This window comes from Sphaerodactylus townsendi, linkage group LG14 (assembly GCF_021028975.2).
Source record: "Sphaerodactylus townsendi isolate TG3544 linkage group LG14, MPM_Stown_v2.3, whole genome shotgun sequence".
In the NCBI taxonomy this organism is placed as follows: domain Eukaryota; kingdom Metazoa; phylum Chordata; class Lepidosauria; order Squamata; family Sphaerodactylidae; genus Sphaerodactylus; species Sphaerodactylus townsendi.
This window is the reverse complement of record NC_059438.1, coordinates 22142789-22157940: the sequence shown is the minus strand read 5'-3', so window position 1 is coordinate 22157940 and position 15152 is coordinate 22142789. Positions and strand designations below refer to the sequence as shown.

The window sequence follows — 15152 nt, the reverse complement described above, 5'->3', positions numbered from 1 at the left end:
AAATTTAATTTACACAATAATCTCAGTAAATAGAGATATAATTAGAAATATGTGATTGGCGCCCAGCATTCCAGATTTAAAATTCCCTCTCCCTTAAAAAGGGAGGCATGGCGAGTCTCGTAGCTCTTTAAAGTCCTGGGTAAAAGACTGGCATAACCTCTTTACTGGAGAGATGGCACCTAGGATCTTCTCCTGTGGGATATATGCTCTAGCCTAGTCATCATGTACCCACCTTGGGATACTTAGCATTCAGAAGAAAAAAAAGGAAGTCAGAAAAGATAGTTGCTACAGCAACGAGAGGGCCGCATGCAGCCGAAATGAAACGTTAAGACGGATTTGCTTCAGATTTCCCTCTGGGGTTTTCAGGGCATAGCTCTGAAAACATGTCTACATCCTAGCAAGGTAGTTGCTCCCAGCGTAGATTTGCTCTGGAGTTTGATTGACAGGTATTATTTAGGGAAAGGGGGGGGGGATCAGCTTAATGAATACTTTGCTTTTTTAAAAAAATATCTCCACGTTGACCCGGGAGAGAGAAAATTTTTAAACTGTGTTTTGTTCTTTCAGTGTGGAGGAATGGGTCATTCTTCTTCCCCTTCTGTCATTCTGATTTATTAATTCTTTTTTTAAAAACAAACAAACAACAAACACGTAACAGAAATAGACACAATGCTTGATATACACACCCAGCCAGGCATTTGTGTCATTAATTGCTTTGGTCAACATTATTGATAATTTCACTGTAAACCGAGCTGAGACAAATTACCCCCAGCCCAGAATAATCAGGTTTGAAAAGAAACAGCTTCGGGAGAGGTAGATCTCCAGAGAGACCCCAACTGCGGTGGGTCTGGAGAACAGAAAAGGGAAACAAGAAACGGAGGGGGGGGGGGAGGTGAAAGAGTTGATGTTGCAAAGCTTGATTTCAGCTGAGAGATGGCTTGATTGGGAGGAAAGTGCCCGGTGGGGGAGCAGAAAGAAAATAGGACGGTCCACAGTACTATTTCCTGCACAAACCTCATTGGAATGACTGGCAACTAGGTAGATATACAGTTGGGGTTTGCAGAACCAGGGATTATACTTTGGGGATATATGTGAAAGATGTTTAAATTATTTTCGGAGACATCTGCAGGTCAATTTGAAATTGCAGAGCTTTGAAAACAGGGCCACAGGGTTCCTTCAGTAAATCTATAGGTTTTTTTTCCTGTGTGTTATAGGGGCAGGGGAGGGCTTATATGCAACACAGTCCGCAAAAAGAATATCTCTGCAGCTGGAACCGAAGATATTCTCTTACGCATGAAAGACTCCTGTGAACAGAAGCATTTATTCTGAGAATGGAACAAAATGTTTGCCTTTGTCTGCTTGGATCCAACCCGTTATGGATTTTAGAAAAGGAAGTGCAACCCATTTAGTGGGCCGATGCAAACGTACAGAAAAATGTTCAGAACAGTTACAAAAAGAATGTGGCATGCGGAAGGGCGCATGAGTCAGAGCATGGTTATGTTCACGCACAGCTTCCAGTTATTAAATTCAGCATGCCGTGAAAAGCTTTGCAGTAGACTGTACTGAAAACAATTCAAATATTTGCTTCTCCACTATTACCTTTCGTGGATCTATTCTAAATCCTCCTATTTTCCCCTTGGAATAATTTTCAGTTTAAGTAGTCATAAGAGAGCACACTTCTGTTTTGGCAGGGTAAAATCTAGTATCGTCAAGGAAGGCCCAAACTCTGGATTAAAGTCAATGGCAGCCTACTCGAAGTAACCCTTTCAAAAGGTGAGTGCCGCAGTAATCTGCTTTCTCTTTTCAAATGTCATTTGGGGTTTGCTGAATTCATGTGAAAATGTTTGGAAGGAGCCAAAGGACAGAATCTGGGGAAGGATAAAGCTTTGCCAAATGAGAGCAAACCAAGGGAAATGGCCGCAGCTTTCACATGGAAAGGAACAGCCATGCTTGCAGATTGATTTCCGTGCTGTCTTCAGGCTTGGAAATAGTTCAAAGCCTGGAGGATTTGCAATTGTCCAGCTCTAGTGCTGAAAACATTATAAAACGTTGCTGGGAGATCCTGACAGCTTTCTTATAAATTGACCCTTGGAAGCTGGGGCAGGCCACCCATGGGTTAGGACCAGCGAGTTGGGCCATCTAAGACTCAAACGAATGGCTAGAGTGCCTCTCTCCTCTTTTTCCTGCTTCCCTCCCCTCATCCCAGACAGGAAGGGGTATCGAATAGCCAGTGTGAACACAAAACAAAAAGAAAGTCAAAGAAACCCGCAAACAAACTGTAAAAGAAAGAAACCACTTTGTTTTGCAAGCTAGATTCAGGATTCTCAAGGCCTGCCCTGAAGCAGGTATGCAAATATATCCCAAGATGATAAGATATCACTAACGCTGATTGTTAAAACTGCAGTCCTAAAGAGTAATGAAAGGAACTTGCAATGTAATATTTCTGTCGTAAAAAGAAAGACTCTAGCAGGCAGAGCAATTAAATAAGGCGGCAGATTTCCCGTTCAGTGCCTTTTCCTTGCCTCAAGCCACTCTCAAGGCCTCAAGTTATTTATATCTTCAGGTATTTCCTCCTCACCTTTCTTACCAACAGGGATCCAAAGCGCCCTGCAACGCTCCTACCCTCCATTTGATTGTTACGACAGCCTTGTGAGGTAGGTAAGGCTTAGAGTGAATGGCCCCAAGTCACCTAGTGAGTTTTCATGGCAAAGTGGGGATTAGAATATCCAAATGTAGGATGTTAAATTCATTTTTGTATTTCTAAATGCATGGAGTCATGTCAATAACATGTTTTCTTTTTTAAAAAAAATCCTAAAGACTAGTATGCAGTGCTGGCCAGTCAACACTAGAAAACAGAAATGTTTCTAACCAGATATTTAGGCTCATTCCACACATGCAGAATAATGCACTTTCAAACTGCTTTCAGTGCTCTTTGAAGCTGTGCGGAATGGCAAAATCCACTTGCAAACAGTTGTGAAAGTGGTTTGAAAACTCATTATTTGGCGTGTGCGGAAGAGGTAGTCAATTACAATTTGCAGGCTTAACCGTTCCTTTTCTTTGCAGCTCCATCAATTAAAGGCTCGGTTTTAAAAAATAAAATAAAATCTGGAACTGCAGAATTTGCTTGGAATGAACGAACCGACCAGGCCAAACTCTGGCAGATCTAGCCACCCAAACCCACACACACTAATCTAGGTTCTACAGGCAAATTTGCGGGTCTATTGTAACCAGGGCAACCCACACCGCTAGCACTTTGGGGTCTGCAGGGAAACAGCCTTCCGGCAAACTCCTTAGAGCAGAAAAGAAGCCCTGGTGGCAAAATCGAGTCTTTGGTTTGTGATGCAACGAATATGTGAACTTGGATACTGCCGCATGCCTATTGCTTCAGCTACTGCGATCTGGCATGGCTACCCCTCCGGAATCCGTGTTATTAAAGGTAACCACAGCAGTGGATGAGAACTGTCATATTAATGCCTCACTCGGGGTGCCAAAATGTCTCTGAAACCCTGCGTGCATCACACAGAATGGATTCCTGGCCATAACCCACTGCCTACTGCAGGCAGAGTCTGGGACTTTTCAGTTTGGGAAGGAGATGACTAAGGGTGGGTGGGGGGGGATGAGACAAAGGTTTATAACATTATGTACACGGCAAAGAGAGTAAGCAGAGATAGCTTTTCTCCTCGCTCCCAAAATATTACAATTTGAAGGCATCTGACACGGTCATTCAGTAGGGATGAAAGAAAATACTTCTGTATACAAGAAGCAGTTAAAATGCAGATGTTGTTGCAGCTGGCCTGTGGCCATCCTATAGGATTTTCAGGGCAAAAGTTGTTCAGAGGTGGTTTGCCATTGCCTGCCTCCGTGTCGGGACACCGGTAATCTTTGGTAGTCTCTGATCCAAATACTTACTAGGGCCAACCCTGCTTAGTTTTTGAGATCCAGTGGTGGCGAACCTTTGGCACTCCAGATGTTATGGACTACAATTCCCATCAGCCCCTGCCAGCATGGCCAATTGACCATGCTGGGAGGGGCTGATGGGAATTGTAGTCCATAACATCTGGAGTGCCAAAGGTTCGCCACCACAGGACTAGGCCTTGCCTGAGCTATTCAAGTCAGGGCATAGATGGTTTCAAAGGGGGCTTAGACGGACTCATGGAGGATAAGTCCATTAGTGGCTACTAGTCATGGTGACTAAAAGGAACCCACACGTCCCGAGACAGACAACCCCTGAATCCCAGGGCCAAGAGGGAAGGCCTCGGCCTCTATGCCATTGTAGGCCCGCCAGAGGAACTGGTTGGCCACAGTGTGAGTCGGTGTGCTAAGCAAGTCTGGACCATTCTGATGTGCTTATGACTGCATTTCGGAATGCATCTCTCTCTGTTCTTTCTAGAAACCTTGTCTGTAGGACATGAACATCTCAGAGAGAAAGGTTAGCATAGCTCCAAAGTGTGGAAGCTTTTTAGCACATTTGAAAATAGAACACATACTATAGAATCATAGAATCATAGAGTTGGAAGAGGCCCCAAGGGCCATCAAATCCATCCCCCTGCAGTGTAGGAACACACAACCAAAGCATGGCAGGGCAAGTTCAGAAGATGATGGCTGGAAGCAAACAAAGCCCCTCTTTATTATGTGGCCCCCCCGTGCCCCAAACAGTTGTTTGGGCAGCTTGGCTGGAGAACCAGCCTCAAATGACTGAATATTTTCCCTTGGAATCGATTCTCTCAAAGCTGCTGCATTGATTTCTATACCACGTGCTCACCGATTGACCACTTATACAATTCGTGAAGGCCACATACGAACATCATACATTGTTTATTTGCATTCTAATTTTTTTAAAGGACAAACACACACATAAAAGAAACGGGAGAGGGCATCTAAAGCCCTTCCCCCCCATCGTTACACTTTAATACAGTGCAGAATGTAATTTAAAATAGGTGTGTCATGGAACTGTACAGTTAGGCAAAGGGACAAAAAATATAGAAGACAAGAATCCTTCATTTATATTTATATATTTATATATAATTATATATAAAACATAGAGAAAGTTGTCTTGGCACACTGACACTCCACATTAACAATGGCTATTTAGCACATACATGCGCATCCACACATCCACACACCCACGCATCCACACACACACACACACACACACACACAATCACAAAATCTTGATGGCAAATATTGCCGACAAGTTAACCCTTTGAATACTGATCGATCAAGGCTGCTGTTGTGTTTTATTAAAAGGTTGAATAAATAAAAGCATGAGCCTTGGTAATCTTTTCATTTTTTTTTAAAAAAACCCTTTATTTCTGAAAGTGCTTTTTTATTGTTTTATTTTCGTAATGTTGGAGTTGATATTTAGAAACAGGACAGAGGCTTGGTTGATGGGAGATTCTTGTAATATAGTACTATGTGCGGGGTGGGGGGGGAGTCTGTCTACACAACCTCATCGATTTGGTTGTGTTCTCATGTGTGTGTGTGGGTGTGTCATTGCGTGTTTTTTTTTCAGATTCCCATCAATCCACCTGGAGGATGCAAAGATCTCTGGGAAAACGAAATCAACATTTTCGTATTAGGGAAGAAGGTAAATAGACTCCCACTGAGATCTCCGGAGATTATTCCGTTGGCCTAACTCATGAGTAAAACATAAATAGACTTTTACTCACAGACCCAAAATGAGAAAAGAAGGAGGCTGACTGCTTGTGGAATGGCAGACCCAAAGACAGCCAGCTGGGGAATCTAATGAAAACAAACCTTCATTCGTAGGCTAATAGGAGGCATTTGTTTCTTCTGTGGATTACAGGTCCTCTCCATCTAAAAATCTAGAATCCTTTCTTGAAAGGAGAATCGAGAATTAAAAATGAAAAATTACGACTTGGGAGTTTGTAGTTGGACGTACTTAAAACTTAGAGCTCCTCTGATTTCGGGAGGCAAAAATGTGGTTTTTTGGGAGTCTTCCAATCAGAATTCTGGAGGCATAACGGCCCAAAGGAAAAGGGACAGGAATATTTGGAGTTTCGGGGTTCAGTTTCCCCTAGAAAAGGTATCCTCAACGCATCCCTGCTCCTCTTCAAAGTCTTTCAAAGGCCTGTTCCTTGCTTGAATGTTGATATACCTCAAGAGCAACAATGCATCTAGCATTTAAGGAAGTCCACGGTTTCCCAAGGGGAGTTTAAGGTAAAAAGTCCCATAGTCCCACTCAATTTTCATGCATGTCACCGGGTCGGCTGTCCCCCGAGAAAGCTCGGCTCCCCGGCCTTACTGTCACATCACGCACGGTTTGATGTCTTGATAAGTCACTTGCTGGTGATAATAAGAGCCGCTACCTGCCGAATGCATCGAAGAGGACGCCATGGCATTGATGGAGAAGACAAACTCCTTCCTGTCGCACATGCTGGGAGACTGTGAATGATAACGGATCCCTGAAAGAAACCAGACTGATTTTTAGTAACTTGAAGCAAGACGGGAGAGCCAAAAATGTTATCTCATCCTGGACAGTAATAGGTTAATTGCATGAGATGCAGACCCGAAGAAGAAGAAGAAGAAGAAGAAGAAGAAGAAGAAGAAGAAGAAGACGAAGACGAAGACGAAGACGAAGACGACGAAGACGACGAAGTAGAAGAAAACGAAGAAGACGAAGAAGACGGAGAAGAAGAAGAAAAAGAAGAAAAAGAAGAAAAAGAAGACGAAGAAGACGAAGACGAAGAAGACGACAAAGACGACGAAGATGAAGAAAAAGAAGAAGACGAAGAAGAAGACGAAGAAGAAGACGAAGAAGAAAAAGGAGGAAGGAAGGAAGGAAGGAAGGAAGGAAGGAAGGAAGGAAGGAAGGAAGGAAGGAAGGAAGGAAGGAAGGAAGGAAGGAAGGAAGGAAGGAAGGAAGGAAGGAAGGAAGGAAGGAAGGAAGGAAGGAAGGAAGGAAGGAAGGAAGGAAGGAAGGAAGGAAGGAAGGAAGGAAGGAAGGGTTTGGATTTATACTCCACCTTTCTCTCCTGTAAGGAGACTCAAGGTGGCCTACAAGCTCCTTTCCCTTCCCCTCCCCACTACAGACACCTTGTGAGGCAGGTGGGGCTGAGAGAGTTCCAAACAACTGCGACTAGCCCAAGGTCACCCAGCAGGAATGTAGGAGTGCATAAACACATCTGGTGAACCAGATAAGCCTCTGCACTCAGGTGGAGGAGTGGGGAATCAAACCCGGTTTTCTGGATCATAATCCAGTAACAGGTTGATTGCATGAGGGCAGGGCCAGAGCACATGCCTGGAAAACCCACCAGAACCAACTGGAATTTGAGTTTCTGACACCTTCAATTAAAAGAGGGCATCAAGAAGCAAACTTTTTTTGGGGAGTGGGGAGGACTTTGGCATGCACAAGAACTGACAGTGAGAACAGGCCAACAGAATTATGCTTCCTACCAAAACAGACTTAGTTGCATCAAATGACCTGCACAGTTTCCTCGGTGACTGTAAGTCCCCTAAGGCTAAGCAAGAAGGACCAAAGGGTACAGTCAAAGAGGGGCTGTAGCCGTGCCCAGCAGTGTGGCAACACTTAGTAGAACTGCTATATATATATTTTTCCTATGTTGCTCCTGCTTTGGAAAATCCCTTTCATTCCAAAAGTCACACAAGTTGAAAAGCCACGATCCTTTGGCTCCTGTCTCTGACAGGTCCAAGATTATCCTTGGGGTTGGGACTTCGCGGGGAGGGGAGAAAGCCGTCTTCTGGAATAAATACTCCATCCCTAGTCCAGGCCCAGTTCGGTCATGTTATCGACCTGGACTCCGTAGTTCTAAGTCTACGGAAATTCCCACTTGACTGAGATGGGAATTGTGCCCAAATACGAATTGCAGGATGGGATGGGACTGTCTGTTTCCTGCCAAGGAAGGAGAAGAACATATATTCCACAACACCCCCTCCCCCCATCAGAGGGTAGTTTTATGTATAGATTTGGTATACTTATTCCATTGGACATCATCTCCACTGAAGCCAAAAAGGGAAAGATTCCCTGGATCTGAAGGGTTAAATCAGTTCTGTACTCTTAACAAAGAGGCGTGCAAAGGATATAAACAAAACCTATCGAATTTTGGACCGCAAACAAGCGTTTTATTAAAGACAGATATTTCTTCCTCCTTGTGCAAGACAAGATATGCACCCTTTTACCCTGACTTCATGCTGCAGGCCCGGGCTTTCTCCAAGAGCAACTGGGGGCAAGATTATCCACAAATCCCCATCTGTGTTTAGAGAGAGTTACTTCAGTGTAAAAGCTAATTAGCCTGGAACATCAGTTTCTAAACAACCACCGCCCCAATGAGAAAGTAAGCCTCCAGATTATCTGTACTCCGATATGAGATGCAGTTCCTTTTCCACCCAGAATTGCATTTTAAATGCTTTCTTTCCACAGTACCAATTTTTTTTCCCTATACAGACAACTAATTCTGAACACTGTAGGCCAAACTTTGCAGATAGGATTTTAAAAAATTGAGGGAATAAATTTCTTTCAAATCTTTTTGTTTTGTTTTGTTTTTTAGGCACTGGAAAGTCCTGGGCGTGTCTGTAAATAAAAGCTTGGGGAGAGAAGCCATATTGGTTTGCTGTGGAAGAGCTAGATTTGAGTCCACTAGCAACTTCAAGACCAAGAGATTTTCAGGATTTCAGGCCTTTGAGAGTGGATAGGATCTGAGGAAAGGAACTTTGATTCTGGAAAGTTAGAACCTTGCGGCTCTCTGAGATGCTAAGTCACAAATAAACCGAGATCGACTCACTATTTTCTTCTTTTAATTTTTGTTCTGCCCCTGGTCAAGGCGATCTGCTGTGAAAAATATGCGCCATTTTCTGCCTAGCTGTTTTTCGAGTTCCTTTCAAAGGCCTTTTTATTAAAAAAAGAAAAAGAAAAGAAAAGAAAGGGTTCTCCAGTTTCCAAATTGGTTTAGCCAGTGCCAAACCGTATAGGAGGGAACTGTTCCAAACTTCAGGCGTTCCTGACCTACATGTCCCAATTTCCTTCCCGTGCCAAAATATTTTTTAAAAGCCAACAGGGTGCAAAAACTGTGAAAAGGAATGCAAGTAAAGCAAGAGAAGAGGGCAGATAAGCTCTCCATTTGCAGCCAAGCGCCTCATGTCATGTTTGAAGCCCCCCAGAGAAGCCATCTTTAAGGCATCCTGCTGGATTTAATTCTCCTTTATGGTGTTTGTTTTTTTGTTGGTGTCTGCTGCATAAAACCAGCCTCAAGATTTCCCAGAAAACACCTTCACGGAGGCGAAAACCACCACCGAAACCGAAGCAGGACCAGAAGTTGGCCCCATTTAGGCGACTTCGGAGTAACTTCCCATCCGGCTAGATCCATCCAGTGGTGCAAATACAGAACTTTTTAAATATATATGTATAAATGTATATATATTCGAAGGCCCTCTGCTGTTCAAAACAGCGCAGGAGCCGCTTGCAGAAATAATTAACATTTATGGCTAATTGATTTGTGCAGTATATTTGTGGGCCCAACTCCTTCTATGTTCTAAACTTCATGCTAACGCCCTTTTTGCACGGGGTAAAAAAATTAAAAGCAAATTCTCCGGACACTGGCGTGGACTTCCGAAATGCAACTTTTAAAAAATTGTCCTCCAGTATATTTATTTAAAACAACCAGTTTATCTTCTCTTAGCTAAAGCCCCAGCCCCAAACCTCAAACTCCGTTTCAGCGCAGGGGCCTGTCCCTTTCAAATCCGAATTCGCTTCTCTCTGCTCCAGAAAGTCGGTCGTGCAGGTTTGCAGGTTTCGTTTGGCCAAACTGAAAGCGGCCCCCCGAGATTGGTTGGATGATGCCCAGGCACCCGGTTCACACCAAAGCGAGGCCTGGAAGTTTGGGAGTGGGAAGATCAGTGAAGGGGTGGGTGGGTGGGGGGTCCACTCCAGAGCGAGCAGACAAAATATACATCTCCCACCACCCCCAGCTGTGGAGACAAGGAGAGCTGTTTTGTCTACCAACCAGAGTTCAAAAGGGCGGCTGGCGTTGGGGCGAGCGCGCAAGAGGGATTCCCCTGAGCGCAAACCTCGATCCGGCCACTTCTTGGCCGGCGCTTGTCTTGGCAGAGAAAGCGACAGAAGGCGGCACCGCCGAAGTTGCAACTTAAATCGGAATTCTAGCGCCGTTATTGCGACGCTCCCCAACAGTGCGCCTTTGGGGAAAACAATTTGGAGAGTTTTGCGCATTGCTGCGTTTTCCCAGGGAATTGGGCATTTAAAGGAGAGGATAATTTGGAGCGGCTCCTACTAGCGACTGGACTTTTCCCCTAGCGTTTATTCCGATTAGTTTGGGGGTAGCCATGTTAGGGTTTTTTTGTTTTTTTAAAAGAGGCCACAAAAATACGCACCAAAAGTTTCAGCTCGCTGAAAGGTGACATAAACGGGTCTGGTTTCCCCTTGATCCAACCACTGGACCTCAGTGCCATGCCATTAAGGCCCCTTCCGCACGCAGAATAATGCACTTTCAATCCACTTTCGCAATTGTTTGTAAGGGGATTTTGCTGCTATTCCCACACAGTAAAATCCAGCTGCCAAATGCACTGAAAGTGAATTGAAAGTGGATTATTCTGCATGTGCGGAAGCGGCCTTTAAATCTGATGTCGCCGGCATTGTGTGTATTTATTTTCTCATCCCAAATGCCAGCACCACGAATTAGCCTGCCTTTTTCTGTCTTCCAACGAAGATTCCCCCCTACCCCAGCAGTTTTAGCAGACTTTGATATATTGTGCCCAGGAACCACATGCTTCAAGGAAGGAAAGCTAGGGAAGGAGCTAACAAGTTTTGGTTTGAATTTCAGGCCCCTTCCGCACATGCGGAATTATGTACTTTCAACCCACCTTTAATGCTCTTCGCAGCTGGATTTTACTGTGCGGAATAGCAAAATCCACTTGCAAACAATTGTGAAAGTGGATTGAAAGTGTTTCATTCTGCGTGTGTGGAAGGGGTCTCAGAAGGGTCTCTGCCGGTTCCGCATATTTTTATTCGGGTAATTGCAGCCCCAACAGAAAATGCAAATAAGGGATGGCACACGCCTGATTAAATCCAAGTAGTTTGGGAGCGTGATGAAGTTTTGCGCGCAGCTAGGAACAGATACCAAAGTGCGTTAAGTCCAACCTGGCCTGTACTATAGACGCGTGGGCATCAGATGTGGCCATATGGGACTTTGGTCCCTGACACGCTTTGCTAAAGGTACAACACACAGGTTTTATTCATGTCTATTGATGGAGTCAGTCGGCCTCAAACAATTGTTTTGAATAGTTCTCGATAAATAATAACGTGGTTGGAGGCAGTTTTCTTTGGTCAGCTGACCTGAATTCATAAGCGCCGGGGAAGAAAGTTTCGCCACTTCCACACAGGATAAATCTGATTTGCGCTGAACAAAAAGAATTTTCTCCCGTTACCAATGGCATTAACTTCTTTCTGGCGCAGACTCTATCCGGGTGGAGTTTCTAGGGGCTTGAAAACCCCAGTTCCACTAAGACACCTCCCCCCCCCCTTCCCAAATCTTCCCTTGGTGAATAAGCGAACTGCAACAAGATGCAGTCTTGGGGCTGGAAAGAACTCCTTGGAATATCCGCCTGTCCCTTTACACTTTGGGATCTCTGGCCACCTTCGCCCCAGGTTCTTCAAAGCCCACCCCCCTCCAGGGCCCCTTCCTCACAAGCAGAATAATGCACTTTCAATCCACTTCCAATGCACTTTGAAGCTGGATTTTGCTGTGCGCAATAGCAAAATCCACTTGTACACAACTGTGAAAGTGGATTGAAAGTGCCTAATTCTGTACGTGCTGAAGGGGCCTACAAGTCGTCTTATATTCGGGTCTCCCTTTCTCTCCTTCGGGTGTCAGACTCGCCCTGATCTCAGCCTCGGTCGATCTGGAACGGCCCACCTCTAACCTTTCCCCTGAACCCTTCTGAAGAAGTGAAGGAATTCTTCGCCTGCTCGGAGGACTCAAAACATCCCTTGTCCTGGAGGAGTGACCCCTGAATACTGTTAAATCGCCAGAGTGCAAAGAAAATATCCCCCTCGAGCAGGCCTGTCTGGGTGAACCGTTCTTTGTTTTCAAAGAAACACACATTCGCGAAAAGTATTCCAGAAGGAAGCCTGATAGTTATTCCGGACTCATTCAAGGAGGGATAACTCAGTGATTTGGCCCGTGGGCCGCAATTGACAGAGGCCATATCCTGCCTCAGTCTGCTTCTTCTGAAGGCTACCAAAGAGGGGAGAGAAGCCCACTGGCGACCCCCCACTGTCGATGCCAGGTACCCGCGTTCCCTCCCTGCCCGGCCCTGGTTTTCAGCTTTCAATTGGGCAGCTGCGGGCACGCCGAGACGACTTGCCGTCTGTCTTCCACTCCGCGCCAACACCTTTCCAACACGATCTGCCATTTTCTGGGCGCTTCCCCTTGACCCCGGCGGCCACCTTGCTGTATACCTTTTTGCCTCGATTCCTCCCCATCCCTCCAACCCATCCCGATCCCCTCTACCTACCCCCCCCCCCCGCTTACCTTGCAGTTCCGCCTGGTTGTGGCTGTTCTGGTGCAAGTAAGGCTGTTCCAGCGAGTGGGCGGACAGGCCCGTGGGCAGCGGGTTGCCTGCCGGGTTGCAAGGGGACAAGGGTTGCTGCTTGATGTAGGAGGCCCCGCTGTTGAGGCCCGGCGAGGGCGCCCAGGCCGACGGGGCCGTGCTGGAGTAGACCGAGTGCGGCTCCATCACCCCTCCGCCCGGCAGCAAAGGCGAGGCGGGCACCGAGCCGTCGTGGTGGCCGTAGTCGCCCCCCACCGAGCCCCCTCCCGCCCCTCCGCCGCAGCCGCCCATGTAGGAGTGATGGGCGCCGTTGGGGGCCAAGTGGGGCATGGAGTGGCCGGCCAAGCCCATGCCCTCCATGTTCATCATGCCCAGGGCCCCGCCGTCGAGGGGCAAGGTGTTGGGGGCCCCGGCGGGCGCCTGGAAGCCGTAGCCGTCCGGGAGGTGGTTGAAATTCAAGCCGTTCATCATGTACATGGGCTTGAGGGCCTGGCACTTCCGCCTGAAGCCGCGGGGCCGCCGTCGGAAGGAGCCCTCCTCGAACATGAACTCGCTGGCCGGGTCGATGGTCCAGTAGTGGCCCTTGCCCGGGCGGCCCAGGCCCTTGGGCAGCTTGATGAAGCACTCGTTGAGCGACAGGTTGTGGCGCACCGAGTTCTTCCAGCCCTGGTAGGAGCCGCGGAAGAAGGGGAAGCGCGCCTGCAGGAACTGGTAGATCTCGCTCAGCGTCAGGCGCTTCGACGGCGAGCTCTGGATCGCCATCACGATCAGCGCGATGTACGAGTAGGGCGGCTTCTCCGGCCGTCGGATGCCCGCGTTGGTCTTCTTGGCCTTGGGGGCCCCCCCGACGCCGCCGCCGCCGCTGCCGCTGCTGCCGCCGCCGCCGCTGCTGGGGGTCGACGAGGTGGTGGACGAGGCGGACTCCATGGCCGGGGCCGGCTGCTGCTGCTGCTGCTGCTGCGGCTTCTCCGACATGGGGGGCGTCCCGGCCTCGGGGAAAGGCGCGGGGCGAGGCGCGGAGGGGCCGGAGGCAGGGGCGCGCGGCGGGCCCGCGGTCATCGGCAGCGCCGGGGGCGCCCCCCGCCCCCTCCCCGCAGGACCGGCGCCGGGGGACCGAGGGGAGGGGTGCGCGGATCCCCCACCACCGGAGGCCTGCCTTGGGGGCCCCTCCCGTCGAGGTTTGCCCGGCTTCCTTCCGCAGCAGCCGAACGGGGGGGAGGGGGGGGTGCCCGGACACCCCTGGACGCCTCGCTTGGAAATCCGATCGAGAGGGGAAAAAGAGTCCGGTGTCCCCCTCGACGCGCTCGCTGCTACATCCAGCGGCCCAGGCCGGCAAACGGGTCCGCTTCCTCTTCGGTGCCCTTCCTCCTCCTCTTCCTCCTCCTCCTCCTCGGGCCTTCCCCCTCCCGGTTTCTCAGGCTCGGCGGGAGGCTCGGGCAGCCTTCCTCTCCACCCCCACCCCCCGTTTCCTCCCGGCCCGGCGGTTCGAGCCTCTCAGACCTCCTTGTTTCCCGGCCCGGGGAGCGGCAGCTTCTGCCCCCAGCCCCGGCGGCTGCCGTTCACTTTATCCCGCGCCCGCGGGCGCCTGGCGGCTCTTGACAGCGCGACGTCAGAGGCAGGAGGACGTCCCCGCCCCTCCCCCCCGCGGCCGCCCCCCCTCCTCCTCCTCCTCCTCCGCCCTCCCCCCTCGCCTCGCCTCCGCTCCACATTGGTGGGCACTTACGGGGGCTCCTCAGCCAACGCCCACCGAAGGGGCTGATGCAACCCCCCCACACGCCCCCACCTTAGAAAAGAAGGGAACTCCCCCCCCCCGGAAATGTTTCCTGCAGAATTCCTCCGCCACAAACACGCGAGTCATGTCGGGATGGCGTACTGACAGGTCCCACCCGCGCCCCCCACCCCGTGATATGACTGACTGTATTTCCGATTCATATTAAGGGAAGGGGGGAGATTGTAAGGGGGGGGTGATCGGAATTCCTCCTGTTCCTTTCAACGGGGCTTCCGGGGGGGGGGGAGGCACTTAGGCCGCGATCCTGCAGCCTTGAGCCCTTCTCCTAAGGAAACCTGGGCTGGAGATGCAAACAGGCCATGCGGAGCGGAAAGGAGTGGGTGGTGTTTCAACCTGTGGGGTCGGAGTGGGGCGAAACTGGTGAATGAATGGGTGCTGAGGGTCTGGGCCGAGGTACTGGGGGTGGAGTGGCGGCTGAGCCCTCTGCCAACCCCCCCATCTCTCCCCCCCCCTCAAAAAAACTCTCTGAAATGTGCCCAGCAAGAGCTTTGGCCAGCCGGTCGAGGCACTTCTGGTGGGTCGAGAGGCGTTGAAAGATTACTTGATCTCCTCATTTTCGGCCCTTCTTCCAAGATACACACACTCTGCTGCGCTGCCCCTGATGGAAAACCAATCGGGAATACTCGCGAGCCAGTGGTTTCCCCGCGAACGTCGATTGGGGCCTGCAGGGTAAAAAGGGGAAAAGCAAGAAACTTCTCCAAAGCAACCCAGGAGCGCGCCTGTCCCTTTGGACTCATATATTTACGGGTGGGTGGGGGGGGGGGAAGAAGCCGGAGGGCAAATCCGCCCCCCCCAAGAATGTCAGGGTCTTCATTTGCTCGCG

General features: G+C 49.0%; 1 protein-coding gene across 1 annotated transcript; it reads right to left on the bottom strand.

Moving 5' to 3' along the window:
* Positions 1 to 4793: 4793 nt before the first annotated feature.
* Positions 4794 to 13748, bottom strand: FOXF1 (forkhead box F1). Its single transcript, XM_048516203.1, has 2 exons — positions 12522 to 13748; positions 4794 to 6422 (listed from the first exon to the last, which is right to left on the bottom strand). Exons 1-2 carry the CDS (start codon positions 13597 to 13599, stop codon positions 6265 to 6267), a joined length of 1236 nt encoding a protein of 411 aa, XP_048372160.1. The 5' UTR covers positions 13600 to 13748; the 3' UTR covers positions 4794 to 6264.
* Positions 13749 to 15152: the final 1404 nt, after the last annotated feature.

What these genes read in the sequence shown, in the direction of transcription:
- FOXF1 (XM_048516203.1), bottom strand. Translation starts at nt 13,599, where the DNA reads ATGACCGCGGGCCCGCCGCGCGCCCCTGCCTCCGGCCCCTCCGCGCCT. An exon ending in CAACCAGGCGGAACTGCAAG is followed by an intron (nt 6,423 to 12,521) that starts GTAAGCGGGGGG and finishes GGTTTCTTTCAG; the next exon opens with GGATCCGTTATCATTCACAG.